This window comes from Colobus angolensis, unplaced genomic scaffold, assembly GCF_000951035.1.
Source record: "Colobus angolensis palliatus isolate OR3802 unplaced genomic scaffold, Cang.pa_1.0 Scaffold19, whole genome shotgun sequence".
Taxonomy (NCBI): Eukaryota; Metazoa; Chordata; class Mammalia; order Primates; family Cercopithecidae; genus Colobus; species Colobus angolensis.
This window is the reverse complement of record NW_012115043.1, coordinates 7,933,491-7,952,017: the sequence shown is the minus strand read 5'-3', so window position 1 is coordinate 7,952,017 and position 18,527 is coordinate 7,933,491. Positions and strand designations below refer to the sequence as shown.

Here is an 18,527-nt window from a genome sequence, read left to right as displayed (position 1 = left end):
TTTTAGTAGAGACGGGGTTTCACCGTGTTAGCCAGGATGGTTTCGATCTCCTGACCTCGTGATCCGCCCGTCTCGGCCTCCCAAAGTGCTGGGATTACGGGCTTGAGCCACCGCGCCCGGCCGAAATTTTTTTAAGAATAAAAATATAGGCTGGGCATGGTGGCTCATGCCCATAATCCCAGCACTTTGGGAGGCCAAGGCAGGTGGATCATGAGGTCAGGAGACCAAGACCAACCTGGCTAACACAGTGAAATCCCATCTCTACCAAAAATACAAAAAAATTAGCCAGGCATGGTGGATGGCGCCTGTAGTCCCAGCTATTCGGGAGGCTGAAGTGGGAGAATGGTGTGAACTTGGGAGACAGAGCTTGCAGTGAGCCAAGATCGCACCACTGCACTCCAGCCTGGACAACAGAGCAAGGCTCTGTCAAAATAAATAAATAAATAAAAATTTTTTAAAAAAGAATAAAATACAAGTATTTACTTTTTGAGGAAAAAAAATACTCAAAAACTTAGGGGGAAAAAAAGATCATGGTAAGAGAGAGAATGTTCAGCACCACAGTGATTAGACCTGGGATCACCACTAATTGGCTGTGAGATTTTGGGTAAGTTATTAAACTTCTGAGGGACATTTCCAACTTCAGTAAAATGAGCTTGACTATATGATCTCTTAGGTTCTTTCTAGCTCTAGAACACCAAGATTCAGCTGGGCATACTATTCGTAAGAGGACAACTGTGCCTTCAGAAACACAGGCATCAGTATGGCAGACATTAAAGGTCAACTTCTCTACCTGAGAAGACTAAGAGGCATCACTCCAGGGGACTCGGATGCAGGCACTGTTTCTGTGTCAGTGACTGGAGTGGTGGCAGTTGTGGTGTCCTCCAAAGAGCTGCTCATAAAGGAGGTCGTGCTTGAGGCCGATGGGCTAGTAGTAACCGGTGTCTGTGCCTGCTGGGCAGGGTCACTTTCTTCGGCTTGTTGATCAATCTCTAGAAACCAAAATAAAGGTTAAGAAAGTAGTAAGGATTTGTTTTTTCAAAAATAACAGTGGGAATAAAAAACTTCTACCTTTTTAATTTAAAAGTTTCTAAATATATTTCACAAGCATCAATTTCTATGAAAGACTGACAGAAAAAAATATTCTTACATATATACATCTTTGTATTCACTATTGTACTCATTAGTTCCAGACTTTACAGGCAGTATTGTAATGAGCCCTTGTAATTATACATTTCTGTTTTTAGAGAAGTGGGTTCTCTTAAAAACAAAAAAAGTCTCACTTTTGGTTGTAAGATCTGACAAGAGGTTCTCTAAGGTATCCAATCATTAAAACTGTGTTTCCTTCACACTTTCATTTTGATGCCTATCTGTAATCTACAAATAGGCAAAGATAAAGGCATGTAAATACAAGAAGAGCAAAAACCTAGATAGAAACTTCACGATTTAAAAAGGACAATTTCATTAAAAAACCCACTTAGTTAACATGTCTAAAAGTTTACGAAGTATTTATACATATATACGTGTATTTTAATCTGTTAAGGAAGCCTACAAATAAACTTAACTAAAATATGAGTTGCTACAAAGACAAGTAATTCTGTGAAGTTTGATAAAAAGCCACACTACTTCACAATCATCATGATCTTAACATTCCTACTTACGTACACCATGTATCTCTCTCTCTCTCTCTCTCTACTTACTATCTAAGCTAAGTCAAGAAGAAAAGGAATAAGCAAAAAGGGAAAGAAGAAGGGGAGAAGGAAGAACAATATAAACTCCATGAAGGCAAGGGACTTTGTTTTAACTGCTGCCTCTCCAGAACCTAAGAAAGTACCCAACACAGAGTATGCACTCAATAAACATTTACTGAATGAATCTCATTTTTATTTCTCAATTCACATTCTCCCCAAATGTGAGGAAACAAGATAAAACAGGGGCTCTTTTTTTTTTAACATGCAATATCCAGCCTATGAAAGTAGAGACTTTAATTAATTTATTCAAAATGTCTCTGAAAAGATACCAGAATACCATGTATTTTATTTCGCTTTTGTTTGTTTTTTGAGACAGGGTCTCGCTCAGCCACCCAGGCTTGAGTGCAGTGGCACAATCTTGGCTCACTGTAACTCTGCCTCCCGGGTTCAAGAGATTCTACTACCTCAGCTTCCTGAGTAGCTGGGATTAAAGGCACGCGCCACTGTGCCCAGTTAATTTTTGTATTTTTAGTAGAGACAGGGTTTCACCATGTTGGCCAGGTACTCCTGGCCTCAAGTGATCTGTCTGCCTCGGCCTCCCAAAGTGCTGGGATTATAGGCGTGAGCCACTGCGCTTGACAGAATACTATGTATTTTGAGTCAGATCAATAAATACATTTTTTGGTATGAATTAAGTTTTGTTTTACAAAATGTAGTAATAATTGCTGTGTCCTAACAGTGGTGCAGGTGTAAAATACCAAAATTATAGACAGAAGATTACTAATATAAAAATAACAAAAAAGAACTGTTTTCCTTTAAGAAAAAGTGATGTGAAAATTGCTTTGACCAAAATTTTTTTTTACAAATCACTTACAGAATGTATCACTTCTGACAATTATGAACATAATCTCAACAGCACAAAAGCAAAAAAAAAAAAAATCAGATAACATACCTTGCTTAATTTTGCCCCCAAACTGGTCTTCCAAAAGCCCATGAACCACTAATTTATAGATCATGGCTTGAGCTCGTTCAAGATCAGCTAATCCCAGTGCTCTCTTTATGGGTGACCGCATGACTGCTCGCTTCACCATGTGTCGCATCAAGAACTGCAGGGCTGCTCGCATCTCCACATCTTCATGAACAACTGGAGAACTTGCACAGTCTGAGTTGTGGCCGTTTTCAGCCAGAACTTTTGGTATCAGCAACAGCTCAGCATATTTACTACAGCCAAGAAGGGCACTAAGTGATTTCATAGCACCGAGGTAAAGATAGGACAGCTGGACTGCTCTGATTTCTGACTGGGCTATGTCATGGTTTTTGGACACATGTTCATGATTTTTTCTTTTCCCTTCTGTTATTTGATGTTGGGATTCCACACTTGGCAGTGTTGGATCTAAAGAAAATGAAGCGATTTCATTTTCTGATTTGGAGCTTGTGGTACCCTGACTTTTGACATCATCAGATGTTAGGCCTGTTCGCATATCTAAAGCGGATTCACTCTCAGGTTTCTGCTCAACATCCCCTTTCTCCTCGGATTCATGTCGGTGTTTCTTCTCATGTCGCTTGGTGCTCTGTTTCCCCATGTCTTCGTGAATGCCAGTCAGATACGTTAGGTCCAGCAGCACAGAAGCCGTCAGGCCTCGGAATCGCGCCACATCAAACGGCAATGGTTCACAGGGTTCCAGATTATATAATGGAGTATCACTAGGCGACCAAAAAGTTGGGAAGCTTTAATAAAGATCAGAATGACACAGGAAGAAGCAAGTGAGGGAAAGACAGGAGGAAGGTACGGAAAATAATGCAGACAAAATAAGGTGCATCATATGTACACAATACAAAGAATAATTTACACAAACTAGAGAAATCATTACAAACACAGAGAAAAATGAGTCTACTATGAGAAAATGGGGAGATGTGATGCTAAGTGCAGAAGCAATGACATGTGCATGTGCTTTCAAATAAGAATATTCACTAATATATAACATATGTCAAGAGTTAGCAAACTTTCCATAAGGGGCCAGAGAGGAAATATTTTAGACTCTGCAGGGCACACGGTCTCAGCTACAACCACTCAACCCTGCCATCATAGTGCAAAAGCAGCCACTGATATAACTAAACAGATGGGTGTGGCTGTACACCTTTACTTACAAAAACAGGAGGTTTGTCAGATAGAATTTGATGTAAGCTATTCAGAAAATTTGTATAATAAATCTAGTTTATAAGTGGTTATTTGTAACTTATTTCAGAGAGGACTTCATTTCATAAAAAAGTTTACTTTGTAGTCTCGATTAATGCCTCTATAGTTTAAGCCAAAATATAATTACATATTTCCTGATATTGGCAAGAATTTCCTGAAGTTTAAGAATGATATAATTATACAAAATGTAATAAAAAGCTTTTGCTAGTATAAAGTTTTGTTGTTCTAACCTAAAATCTTGGTTCTATATTACCTTCCTAATCATATTTTCCTCTAGGCTCATTTTTCTTGTTTTATTAATTTACTTATTTTGCTATATTGTATGCATCTGTTTTTTTTTTTTTTTGGAGACGGAGTCTCGTTCTGTCACCCAGGCTGGAGTGCAGTGGCATGATCTCAGCTCACTGCAACCTCTGTCTACTGAGTTCAAGAGATTCTCCTGCCTCAGCTTCCTGAGTAGCTGGGAGTACAAGCACGCGCCACCAGGCCTGGCTAATTTTCTGTATTTTTAGCAGAAAGAAGGTTTCGACACATTGGCCAGGCTGATCTCAAACTCCTGACCTCAGGTGATCCACCTGCCTCTGCCTCCCAAAGTGCTGGGATTACAGGTGTGAGCCACCAAGCCCCGCCTACTGTATGCATCTTAACAAGGCATCATAAATCCTCTCTGAAACAAGGCAAAGAATGAGAGGAAAGGCAGACACTTCTATGTCACTCTGTAAAGTTGTCACTGGTTTCTTAGCTTGGTAGAATGGAGAGGAAGGTAGAGTCCATTAACCCCTGAAACTGTGTGTAAAGTTTATGTATATGTATTTTTTTTTTTTTTTTTTGAGGCGGAGTCTTGCTCTGTCACCCGGGCTGGAGTGCGGTGGCCGGATCTCAGCTCACTGCAAGCTCCGCCTCCCGGGTTTATGCCATTCTCCTGCCTCAGCCTCCGGAGTAGCTGGGACTACAGGCGCCGGCCACCTCGCCCGGCTAGTTTTTTGTATTTTTAGTAGAGACAGGGCTTCACCGTGTTAGCCAGGATGGTCTCGATCTCCTGACCTCGTGATCCGCCCGTCTCGGCCTCCCAAAGTGCTGGGATTACAGGCTTGAGCCACCGCACCCGGCCTATATGTATTTTTTGGCTAAGATGATCCATAGCGTTCACTAAATTCTGAAACAGTACCACTCCCAAACCACAAAGAACCACTATTTTAGATATTGTTCTGGCCAGGCTCAGTAGTTCATGCCTATAATCTCAGCACTTTGGTAGGCCGGGGCAGGCGGATCACTTGAGGTCAGGAGTTCAAGACCAACCTGGGCAACATGGTGAAACTCCATCTCTACAAAAATACAAAAATTAGCTGGGCATGATGGTGGGTGCCTGTAATCCCAGCTACTCGGAAGACTGAGGTGGGAGGATTGCTTGAACCCGGGAGGCGGAAGTAGCACTGAGCCAAGATCGTGCCATTGCCCTCCAGCCTGGGCAACAGAGCGAGACTCCATCTCAAAAAAACAAATAATAAAATAAACTAAAATTTAAAAAGATATTGTTCTATGTCATATCAACATGCAACTTTACAGGAATCACACTGGGCAGTATAATGAACAGTTATATAATATCACCAGTAAATCCATATTTTCAAATGATATAATTATGTAGAATCATTAGATAAATGAGTCTCCTTATCAAAGAAGATACTTGACAAGATGAGTATCCGTTATCCAAAATGCATGGGATCAGAAGTGTTTTGGATTTCAGAATTTTTTCCCCAAATTTTGGAATATTTACATTGTACTTACCAGCTGAGCATCCCAAATCCAAAAATCCAAAATCTGAAATGCTTCAATGAGCATCTCCTTCGAGTGAAAACCCGAAACTTTCTGAGCACCAACATGATGCTCAATGGAAATACCCACTGGAGCATTTTGGATTTCGAATTTTTGGATTTGGGATGCTCACCCTGCATTTCCTTGTAAACATAGGAAATTTGTACTTTGCACAAATCCTCTCTGAATGCATACACACCTAAATGCTTTTAAATACCCTGTTTGAGTCAAGTAAATGTAATTTTCACATCTATTCAAAATGTTTACATTAAGAGGACAGAAGTAAGTGGTTTTATAAAAAGGAAGAATACTTAAAATTACTGATAATGCAAAGCCTAATTTCAGTCCATCAAACATTCATATCCAATATTCAGAGCCTTGCAATCACAAAATGCAATGAACAGATTAGCTGGCTGGCTTTTTACTATGCCAGTGTGTAACGGAAATGATCAAAATGCAAAAAGCCAAATGAAAAATTGGAAGAAGAATCCCACTTAAACATATAAACTAATGAGCTTACCATTTTTTCCCCAAAACAAAACAAAACAAAACGACTATGTATTTTTAAAACCCACTAGTATTTCAAAGAACATGAGTTTAGGAAATTCTCCTTTAAGAGATTACAGTACGAACACCTAGTTGCACGAGAAATATTTTTAAAAGTTAACTGGCAGCTCACCTAAAATACGTAATTACTCACTGTCGACAGGCAATGGTCTATTTCACCATTATATACTCGTTTGCTAAAAGTGTAACTCAACAGATCATACCTGATAGTAATTTCTGCTTCATCCCATTGGACCTTGGCAGACGTGCTGCCCTCTTTGACCACTCCCAGCAGCGTGGCATGGCGCCCAGTTTGCTTGTGAACACACCGACCTCCAACTCTAAGACCAGCATCAACTCCTCCTATCACAGCCAGCACAGGCCACACCTCTATGCAAAGAGTCCTCAGCTGCAGCTCTGAGAGGTCAGCGAGGCCATGCCTAGTATGTTTACCTTTCTCTTCCTCTTTGCTCTCCTTCTCCTCTCTCATTTCATTTTCCTCTCGGCTCTGAACCGAGCGGCTTTTCTTTAGCTTCTGACCTGACTCTTTAATACATATCTTAATTTTGTGCAGCCTTTCCATCATTTTTTTGTTAATGCAGTAAGTCCAACGGTCTGTTCGGTGAAGGATACGGATAAGTTGAATAGTGGCCTCAGCCAGCACTGCTGCTACTGGACTACAAATAGGGTCTCCTGGAAGTAAGTCTCGGGGTGTGCCACGCATCTGCATATCACAAATTTTCACCTATATAAAAGTAAAGAGGGTGGAAAACATATGCTATTAATAGTTCTTCTTAGACACTATAAATTCTAACATGTAGAATCCCATGTTGAACTAGTATTTGGGTCTCTTCATACTTGTGAATTATATACCAACTCACCCCCAAAGAGTAAGGAAATGTTACAGATACACTGAAGTTAGTAGTAGTATGGTCCACTGGAATAAGCTGCCCTGTTTAAATTTCCTGTAACTCACGAATTCCAGAGATGCTAGGACAATTTGAAAGATGAATATAGAGACCAAGCCTTATGTGACTGACTCAATTTAGTCTAAAATAAGCCTTAAGGATATACTCTTTCTCATCTGCAAGACTCTAGAATAATGAATCCCGGACATTTTACATTGTTCAAGGGGTGCAAAAGTAAAATCATACATCTGAACATTTGGAATAGTCACAATCTGGATACACATTGCAAGTAAGACACAGAAGTTAAAAGAGCAGCAAAACTTGGCTTCAAGTAATAACTTTGTATAATCTTAGGAAATTATTTAATCATTCTAAGTCTTAGCTTTTCATTTAAAAACTGACACTAATAATAGCATCTGTCTCCTACAGTTAAAGATTAAATGAGATTATGCACATAAAGTGCTTATTAGTACAGTGCCAGTCACACTGTAAATGTTAAAAAAAAAAGTTAACGACTATTAGTATTGTGTTTCTCAAAGGTTCTAAAATTTATCAAAAATGCCTTCTAGACAGAATAAATTGATTGATACATAGTCTAAGGCTGAATGAATCTCTTCAAGGTTCACAGATGGCAGAAAGCACCAGGCCATCATTGGTTAATTGCATTAACCAATACTGAGAATATGTTTATAAATAATACTAATGCATTTAAAGAAACATGTTCTTTTCAGCATAAGTGAAAATAACATGAAAATTTGAACCAGAACATGACAGAAACTACTTTGGGCTGCAAACCTACATAGGGCAAGGGATGATATCAGGCACTGGGCTGCATCTTTACTTCATCTCCAGTTCAGTTTTGGTTGCCTAGCTGTCCAAGAAACAGTTCCCAGCTAGCCTTAAATTATAATTACTTGACATTAAAAATATGTATTTTTAAAAACACAGAAAAGGGAATTTTGTTTGTTAGAATTTACCAGGTCCAGCAATTTCATTATGGAAATATTACACATGATATAACTTGAAAGCTTTCTACTACATAATGGTTAGAAATTCTCGAGACTTGACTTAAGCTGTACTATGCATTCGCAAGTGAAAGGATGGAGTAGGGGGAAAAAAATCCACCCACCAGCACAGGGAGATCACAAAGTTTTTCTCTGCCTGGGTTTTAGATGAGGTGAAAAAGAAAGTTTACAATGGAGGGTATCCTATTAATACTGTTGTCATGAAGTTCAAATTCACACCATCTACAACACCTGAAAATTCCCCCAGCTGCATGAAAGGTAGTTTCCTCATTATGACTAAAACTTCTATTATTCAGCTGATAGCATCTTATTACATTTAAGATTATGTCTGGATTTCTCTCTCATATCCATAATTGCCAATGAATTAGATTATCCCTAAACTAGTTCCTATAGTTCTTGTGACTGTACATATGTTTGAAAGTTGACTCACTGTATTCAAATTGCCAGAACATGAAATAGTGTCTTAATATTAATACATCATAAAGTCAATTTCTGAAAGTAACCTTCTTCTAGAAGAATGGATTACCTAAGTCAGGTACTTTTAATGGCAGAAGAAACAGCTTATTATATTTATAAACATCCATCTGATGCTAAACAATAAAGTAACAAATATTCTTAAATAAAGGTTTGAGACTTCATTACCTTTTCCCCTGGATTGCTACTATAGAACATCACACATGGGTACAACTCTGCTGCATCCACATCTTCAAAAGCTAATTTGGGTTCCTACAGTGTGGCAGTGGTGAGGAAAAGAAAAAGGAAACAGAAATTTTTTAAATTGATAATATCTAACCACATTAGAACTGAAAGCTTTTACGAGACAGAAGTTACCAGATCAAATTCTCAATTAATCTTGCTAACCAAGAAAATTCTACATATAATAAGTTATCATAATGTGTTCATCTGTTTCAAAAATCTTATTGGCGTTTGACTATCTTCCTGTTTATTGTTAATAAATGTTTTAACAACCAGAAAGTATTAGAGAGAAAGGAGAGACGAGTAGATAATCTATAAACTGAATAAATGGCACTTAAATAACCAAGTTGACTATAAATAGAAACAAGAAAATGTAATGCTTGTGAATGGGTGTCGGTACCTCTCCATTTTTCCCAAAAGAAATGGTCCTGGCTTCCATGTCTAACACACAAGTAATGAAATCTCCTTGAGTAAAGCTGGACAATGTGAGAGTCTGTTCTCCATTGTGATAGAGGTTACCACTGTAGGCCCTATAGAGCCACATATCCGAGGTAGTGCGGTGGTTAAAGTCATGTACTGGCCAGCGAGAAACTCCAACACACGTGCCTTCATTCCCTCTGTTTTCCTTCACAATATAAAACTAAAATAAAAGTGGGATATTCATTAATACTCAAAAAATATATTTATATACTATTAACTGCATTAACCAATACTGAGAATATGCTTATAAATAATACTAATGCATTTATGGAAACATGTTCTTTTCAGCATAAGTGAAAATAACATGAAAATAATCGCATCAATTTAGAAAGATTTTAGCCGGGCGCGGTGGCTCAAGCCTGTAATCCCAGCACTTTGGGAGGCCGAGACGGGTGGATCACGAGGTCAGGAGATCGAGACCATCCTGGCTAACACGGTGAAACCCCATCTCTACTAAAAATACAAAAAACTAGCTGGGCGAGGTGGCGGGCGCCTGTAGTCCCAGCTACTCCGGAGGCTGAGGCAGGAGAATGGCATAAATCCGGGAGGCGGAGCTTGCAGTGAGCTGAGATCCGGCCACTGCACTGCACTCCAGCTCGGGCAACAGAGCAAGACTCCGTCTCAAAAAAAAAAAGAAAGATTTTAAAACAAACTTATTCTTTATCTTGCAGAATATTTAGAATAACCTTTGAATATCTATAGTATTTAAAATAAGCAATTCTAACCTACAGCTTAATAATGAAGCTGAGGAAGTATGTTTAGTCCAGAAATTAATGAAAAATTTTAACTCTTTACATATAGATTTTAACTACTCTCTTGCATATACTTTGGTTTAGAAAAAGAGTTAACATGGCAAGCCTGAAACTAGGTGTTTTGTTTTGTTTTTAATTTTCTAAAGAGATGGGATCTCACTCTGTTTCCCAGGGTGGAGTACAGTAGCATGATCATGGCTCACTGAAGCTTCAAATTCCTGGACTCAAGCAATTCTCCTGCCTCAGTCTCCTGAGTAACTAGGACTACAGGTGTACACCATCATGCCTGGCTAGTTATTTTTTGTAAAGATGAGGTCTTGTTACACAGTCTGGTCTTGAACTCCTGGCCTCAAGCAATCCTCCCACCTCGGCCTCCCAAAGTGTTGGGTTTACAGGCATCAGCCACTAAACCTAGTGTGACTACTACTATTTTCAAAAAGGCATGCTTGCAACACTGGTCTTTGGCTAGTATCTGGGAATTTGACTAGTAAATTTTCTTACACTGATTTAAAGAAAAAACAAAATCAAAAAACTTCCCCTAAGTGACAAACATGACTCACTGACCTAGAACATTTAAACAAACAATGTGGTCTATGCTGAATACTTGCTCTCCTTTTGGGAGTATGAAATTTTGGTACATGTCAGGTTGAAGGTGTCTACGTGACCAGACCCCATTAAAAACCTTGGGTTCTCAATCTCTAATGGGGTTCTCTAGAAACATCATACACATGTTATTTTTCTTGCTGGGGAAAGCTTGTGCACTTGTGCTCATGGGAGGGAGAGAACAGAAGGAAATCTATACATGAATTCTTCTATACCTCACCTGTGTCCTTCCGTTATTATCTGGGTATATCCTTACTGCAGCATTATAGTAAGTCTCCATCATGAATGTATCAACATGTGGAGTCTGATGAGTCCTTCTAGTGAATCTCTGAATGTGAGGGTGGTCTTGGGGACTCATGACTTAGCAGTGGCAGCAATGAGATTCACTACAACAACCCTGATGCATTAGAATATAGTTAAATATTGCTGGGGAAAAAGAAAGAGATGAAAGGAAAAGATAAAACTCTGGTGCCTAGGTGGCTATGGAGTTACACATAGTGTGAAACAGAAGGTGAGCTGCTATCTGTTGTGAAGGGGAAAAGTTACCTATCAATTTTTAAGATAAATCCAACCACAAGAGAGTTGGTTTGCTACCCCGGATGCTCTTGGCCTTGCTAGCTAAAGTTAGGAAAAAAGAGCAGCTTAGGTAAAAACTATGCTGTTCTTTCTTCCAGGAACAACTTCTTTCCTGAAGAGAAAGGGCCCAAATATTCTCACAAGTGGGCTTTAGATGAACCAGAGTAGAAAAATTAGCTTGTAGTTGCTCTCTCCTCCAGTGGGAGGGGAAAGGGTTCAAAAATCCCTGATAGCTTTGAGTGTGGGTGTAGTGGCTCACACCTGCAATCTTAGCACTTTGGGAGGCTAAGAAGGGAGGACTACTTGAGGCCAGGAGTTTGAGACTACCTTGGGCAAGACAGCAAGAACCCCATCTCTACAAAATATAAACAAACAAACAAACAAACAAGAATAGAAAGGAACTACTCCAGCTATTTTCTTAAGCTGGGCTGCTGCTATTGCTACAGCAGGTTCTCCCCCTGCCACAATGGACCTTGTAAATGCTAAATTGATTGCTAGAGGTTTGAGTAAACTTAAGATGTGAGAAGAGAGGAAGAAAACTTTTAAAAACAGCTTTGTTTTGTGGCAACTACATCTGGAAGTATGATTTTAAAAAAAAGATGCAAAGGCTGGGCGCAGTGGCTCACGCCTGTTATCTCAGCACTTTGGGAGGCAAAGGCGGGCGGATCACTTGAGGTCAGGAGTTCGAGTCCAGCCTGGCCAACATGGTAAAACCTTATCTCTACTAAAAACACAAAAATTAGCAAGGCATGGTGATACGGGCCTCCAGTCTCACCTATTCGGGAGGCTGAGGCAGGAGAATCCCTTGAAACTGGGAGGTGGAGGTTGCAGGGAGCTGAGCTTGTGCCACTACACTCCAGCCTGGGTGACAGAGCTAGACTCTGTCTCAGAAAAAAAAAAAAAAATTAAGATGCAAAATGTTACAAACTTGTAACTTCATAAATGCTAAAGTATCATCCTGATCAGAGAAAGCTCCAAAGGAAAAACATATTAGTGGAACACAACTTACTTGTTTTGTCACTGGTGGGTGGATTGGAAATTTAAACTCTATTTTAGAAACAAAACAAGTGTCTGTAACTGGTGGGTTTTTGCTATGATTTTTTCCTATTGGAGCCTCTGGGAAAAAGGAGATAAAATAAAAGAGAGGCAAGCTGTAGATGGAGATATAGAGATGTGCTTTTAGTTTTAAAAAACATTCAGTGGCTAAGGAGTTCTTATAAAATCATACGTCTAACACGTACAGGCTGATGACTTTCTAGCCTAAGTACACATTTTTGAGTGAGTCAATTTGGACTCCAAGATTGACAAGCAAATAGAGCTTAGAAGAGCCTTGTTTTCAAGACTGAACTTAAAACACTATTGTCAGGTCCTACACCATCCAGGGTTTGTTTTTGTTTTTAAGAGATGGGGTCTCCTTCTGTTACCCAGGCTGGCATGCAGTGGTGTAAACAAGAGCTCACGGTGGCTTCAAACTCCTGGGCTCAAGCAATCCTCTAGCCTCTGCCTTCCAAGTACCGGTACTACAGGCACATGCCCCCATAACTGGCTCCGTCTAGATTTAACTGCTGCCCCAAAAAGCTCACAGCTTGGAATCCTGAACTCACACATTCTAATTGCCAGGACCTGACTCTAAGCTAAAACCTGACACTGTGTGCTCTAGGTTATTTCAACCCAAAGTGAGTTGTGCTCAGCTAAAAGCAGGCACGAGCTGAATGAACAAAACTCAAAATCTGGGACTGTTGTGGATTTGGAACACTCCCCCTCTGTGGGGTCACAAAGTCTGAAAAACATCTTGGATACTGGCTGGACTGTCCAGGTCTCTTGCAGGTACCCGTGAAAAGAGCTTGATTTCTGGGAGCAATATACTTCCATCCACTCTTTAAGAGACTGTACTTTCAACACCCACTAGGTGACATCCCAACATGTTAAGCTTTCTAGAATAGTTGCAGTTTGCAACAAGGGACTGATCATTTGACTCTGCATCCCTCACCTTTCTCCTGATAACACATACCAATAAGGCAGTTTATTAAATGAAACTGTTTCCAGAAAGAAACTCATCTTTTCCAGACTGCTCACTGGATAAATGATTAGGATGAAAGACGCAGAAGATTTTATAAACCTATTTTGAAAAAAATAAACTGTAACTGAAATTTTGTCTTGGCCAATTCCTAACCTTTTTGGTTAAGTTGTATATGCAAATATTTTTGTATGAAAACTCTTCTTGCATCCAATCCTTCTGGACAAAAGGTCTAAATAAAAATAAAAAATGATTTTTAAAAATTAAAAAATTTACAGTTGGAATTACTAAATGGGACACTCAATTTCATACAGAGAAAAAACAAAAACTCAAGACTTGGGAAAATATGGAGGAGTGGGGAGGGCATTAATGATCTGTTTTTCAGAACTGTTCCTAAAAGTTCTCTATCTTCTAGGGGGGAAAAAATCTATTGGGCCAGGTGTGGTGGCTCACATCTGTAATCTCAGCACTTTCGGAAGCCAAGGTCAGGAGTTTGAGATCAGCCTGGCCAACATGGCAAAACCTTGTCTGTACTAAAAATACAAAAAATTAGCCAGGCGTGGTGGCAGGTGCCTGCAGTCCCAGCTACTTGGGAGGCTGAGGCAGGAGAATCGCTTGAACCCGGGAGGCGGAGGTTACAGTGAGCCAAGATCAGACCATCACTGCACTCCAGCCTGGACGACAGAGCAAGACTTTGTCTCAACAAAAACAAACAAAAGAAAACAAAACTATTTTGTCTTGAAAGCTGCTGTGAGCACTTTAAATTCAAACTGACTGCTGAGCCTCTCATCAAATTTGTCAAGTCTGTCAAAAGACAACAGTGGGTGGCTCCAGTTCCTGCAATTTCCACAGAACACCTCGAGATGTCATCCACACTCTTGAGATAGGAATGATGTCACAGAAAACAAAATCCTTTAAAACCGAATGCTTTCAGACGCTCTCTCTGAAACCAAGACTCAACTTAATTATGCAGACTGAACTGGGAGCACAGAGTGGAAGGCCCCATGGGGGCAGGTGACATTGGTGTCATGTTAACCTGTGCTGCCTATTATATGTTCTGATTAGAGATGCCCTAATAATTATAAACTCTTTGTTTCCAAGGGCAACAGATATGCCCTAAGGGATTATATTTCTTGTGTGTGCACCTTATCATGATAATATCTCAGTCCCGGACTGGCCAGAGTTGTCCTGTGATAAAATTATGCCTAATCTACATTTTAAAAGTTAAGACAAAAGCTTAAGAATGAAGCCACATGGCTTTTTCAGATAGACCTGTTGGTTAATGAGATCTGTTGTAACTGGCTAAGTCTAGGACCCCCAAAAGGCACAAGTGAAGTCAATATTACTGGTCTATCTTATCCCGCTGCATGGGGTCCTATTGATAGTTTTACTGTATATACACCATGCCCAAGAGATAAAGGAGTAGACTGTGCAAAAGGAGGAGTTAACACAACACAGACTACTATCCTTAGAAATGCCTGCTTGCAATGTTGGCCCTTGGCTGGCATGGGAGAACTTGACTGGTAAACAGTCCCCTATACTGATAAAAATTTTACCCAACTGATATAGGCTGGCTTATTGTATCTAGATTGTACGAACAATATGGTTTATGCTAAATACTAGCTTTCCTTCTGGGAATCTAAAATTTTAGTACATGTCAGGCAGAGGGTACCAATATGAACAGTTCCCTATAAAACCTGTGGGCACTGAATCTCTAATGGGCTTTCCTAGACAAAAACATCACACACGTTGCTTCATTTTCATTGCTAGAGGAAAATGTTTTCTGTGTGACTCCTTATGGGAGGGCTATAGCATGATTTTAAACATCCATTAAAAAAATTTTTGAGATAACTTTAGAATTATAAGGGTTAAGAAGGTAGCACAGAGCTCCTCTATATCCTTCACTTGGTTTCCATTTATATTATCTTACATAATAATAGAACATTTACATATCATGATTTTTTTTTCAGTCTTTCTACACATTTATTATAAGAACCTGGGGGAAAAAAAGGACTAAAAGACAAAATGCTAAAAACTACTTAGATTTTCTACATACCTTCCACTGATAGCACCCAGAAGTTACTCCTGTAGATGCCAATCCATATCCTTTCCCTCCACTGCCATGAGTTAAAATCTGTCCGTTCTCCACTAGGCAACACTGAGCTTTCTCTGGGTCAAAGGATACTTCTTGGATAGGAAGATTCTCATCTTCTTCTTCCAACTCGCCCTGCTTCTATCAGAAAAGAAGCTGGGTCAGTATTTTGGAGTAACCCACATCTCAGGTAAGATACATTCTGAGGCTCCTTGGTTTTATTCCACAAATATTTATTATGTATCTACTATGAATCAGTTGCTGTGCAGGCCTACAGGAACACAATGATAAATAGGGCATGGTCTCTTCTCGTCATTAGTGGACAGAAGACAAATACATAATGCTAGTATTACAGTGGGAGAAAAACCAAAATTACATAATAGGTATAGTAGAAACATAAAAGTGTGTCTAACCATGCTTGAGAAGGACAAGGTCATGTTCAAAAGGAGGTGACTTCTAAGTTGAGTCCTGAATGATAAGGCAGTAAGCAGCTGGTCAAAGGAGAGAGGCATTTTAAGAGGCAGTGTGTACAGCATGTGCCAAGGCAGAGAGGTGCAACAGAGCTCAGTGATTTAAAGACAAGCAGTATGTAAAGACTGGAAGATGAAACTGGCAGAAAACAAGTCCAGAGAGAGAAGAAATCAAATCATGGAAAACCTTGTGTGTCCTATTGTTTGAATTTTACTCTACTGACATTAGGGAAGCCCACACAGAATGATGTATACAGCAGATCTCTGATCACATCTGTGCTTTATAAACATCATTTTACCAAGGGTATATAGGATGAAGGCAGAGAGACTGACTAATCAGCTGCAAGTTTAGGTAAAAAATAATGAGGAGGCCGGGTGTGGTGGCTCACGCCTGTAATCCCAGCACTTTTGAGAGGCCAAAGTGGGAAGAGCACAAGGTCAGGAGTTTGAGATCAGTCTGGCCAATAAGGTGAAACCCTGTCTCTACTAAATATACAAAAATTAGTCAGGTGTGGTGGCGGGTACCTGTAATCCTAGCTACTTAGGAGGCTGAGACAGAAGAATCACTTGAACCCAGAAGGCAGAGGTTGCAGTGAGCCGAGATCGTGCCACTGCACTCCAGCCTGGGTGACAGAGCAAGATTCTGTCTCAAAAAAAAAAAAAAAAAAAAAATTGTGAGGGCCTGAATTCATTCATTCAATGTGCATTTATTAAGCATCTATTCTCTGCCAGGTATCCTATCAGGTCCTCCATATTCAGCAGGGTATTAGGTCTCTGCTCTCATAGAACTTATTTTGGAAGAGAGAGAGAAAAAAAATAAATAAGATAATACAAAGATTAAGTGATATGTTGAAATTAAAGCAGGTGACATGACAAAGAGTGTGTGGCAACTCTCTAGATTGATTAGGGAAGGACTCTCTGAAGATGACATAATTGAGACCTGAATGACAAGAAATTTCTAAGAAACATATCTAGAGGTAATAGCCAGTTTAAAGCCCTAAGGAATGAGCAGGATTACTGTATTCAAGAAATACAAGAAGAAGGCAAGTTGCTTAGACTATAGTGAGCAAAGGGTAGAGGACAAGGAACCCTAGATTTTATCCCAAGAATGACGAGAAAATTGGAGTATTTTAAGCAGGGGACCACCATGCTCTGATTTACAATTGTAAAAGTTCATTCTGGACCCTGTGCAGAGAATGGACTTTAGGGCATAACAATGGAAGCAGAGAGAACAGTTAGGAGGTTACTGCATAGTTCAGGCCAGAGATGATAATGGCTTGGAATAGGGTGATGACAGAAGAGATGAGGAGGTAGGCAAATTCAAGTTACATTTTAAAGATAAGCCAACAGAATCTACAGATTGTATGGACGGAGAAATGGGGGTGAGGAATCAAGATGACTCCTAGGTTTTTCACTTGAGTAACTCACTAGCAGGCTGGGAAAGCCTGGGGGAAGAAACAGAATGTGATTAAACTATGGGCGCCATTTTTGACATAATGAGTATAAGATGCCTGTTAGACATTTAAGTGATAAGACTAGTAGAAGATGGGGATATAAGTCTAGAATTCAGGAGAAATGCCAGAACTTGAATTTAAAACTTGGGAATCGTTTTAAATGAGTCTGAATAACATTTCTTTGAGAAGAACTGGGGATTAACGAGTCTGAATAAGAAATGGGCATATGAGTCTAAAGAAGGTTTCTTTGAGAAGGAATGGGGATTAATCCAACACTTAGATTGAATAGAAGAAGAACTTATAAAGGAAAATGAGAACAGCTCATTCTATCAAAGCAGAAGGAGAACCAGGAAAAGTGTGGAATCATGAAAACCAAGATAGAAATTAAGTTAAATGGAGAGATGGATTCACAAGCTATAAATCAATGGAGGCTAGTGACTACATGCATGGGGACATTAGGATAATCTAAAATTCCCAGGAATTTGGGTTTGGGAAACTAGGTGAATGGTGGTGCTTTCAATCAGAAATGGAACAAAAAAAGGGGGGGGTTTGAGGGGGAGACATCCAGGCTAGCATTTAAGTTTGGAAGACACTGCAGAGTGATCTTTTAAAACCATAAATCAAAGCATCAACATGCTTTGATTAGTCCCCTGCTTTGGGTATGGATGAGACTGCTGGAAAAGCTAAGGATCAAACTCTGTGGAACACCAACATTTTGGGATGAAGGTAAGGTAAAAGTGGCACCAAAAAAGAGTTGCTTTCAAAAGGAATCAGGATTGGCAGAGAATATAAGAAGATCTAGGAGAAGGCATTTTGAACGTAACAGAAGGCTAGAGTTTCCAGAAGTAAAGTAAGAAGTGGAAAAAACAGGATACACTATATTTAGCAACAAACACTTATCTTTGTCATTTAATTTTGCATTTTGATAGAAGATAAATGGTCGGGTTGAAGAGATAAGAAGAAGAAAGTGACTGAAACAAAGTGACTGAAACATGCAGATTACTCTTCTAAGAAGCTTAGTAGTGCAGGACAAGGGAGAAGACAGAGAAGGCTTCACAGATAAAAATGTGATTCAGGAGAGAAGAAATGAGTTAAGCATGGTTATAAGCTGAAGGGAGGGAATCAGTGGAGAGGGAGACAGAATGCTGAGAGAGGAGATGGAATAAATGATAGAACAAAGTGCCTTAGAGGAACAGGCATTCAGAGACAAG

The 18,527-nt window shown here is 39.6% G+C and overlaps 1 protein-coding gene across 1 annotated transcript in view; it reads right to left on the bottom strand.

The window, feature by feature from the left end:
- The window catches only part of HERC1 (HECT and RLD domain containing E3 ubiquitin protein ligase family member 1), a 248,445-nt gene that overhangs the window by 66,403 nt on the left and 163,515 nt on the right, over window positions 1-18,527 (bottom strand). Inside the window, exons 35-40 of the mRNA XM_011940429.1 lie at window positions 15,357-15,533; window positions 9,273-9,512; window positions 8,819-8,902; window positions 6,468-6,988; window positions 2,641-3,416; window positions 791-989 (exon numbers count right to left, since the gene is read on the bottom strand). Of these exons, the coding sequence (XP_011795819.1) occupies window positions 791-989; window positions 2,641-3,416; window positions 6,468-6,988; window positions 8,819-8,902; window positions 9,273-9,512; window positions 15,357-15,533 (1,997 nt within the window). The remainder of the gene's footprint in view (window positions 1-790; window positions 990-2,640; window positions 3,417-6,467; window positions 6,989-8,818; window positions 8,903-9,272; window positions 9,513-15,356; window positions 15,534-18,527) is intronic.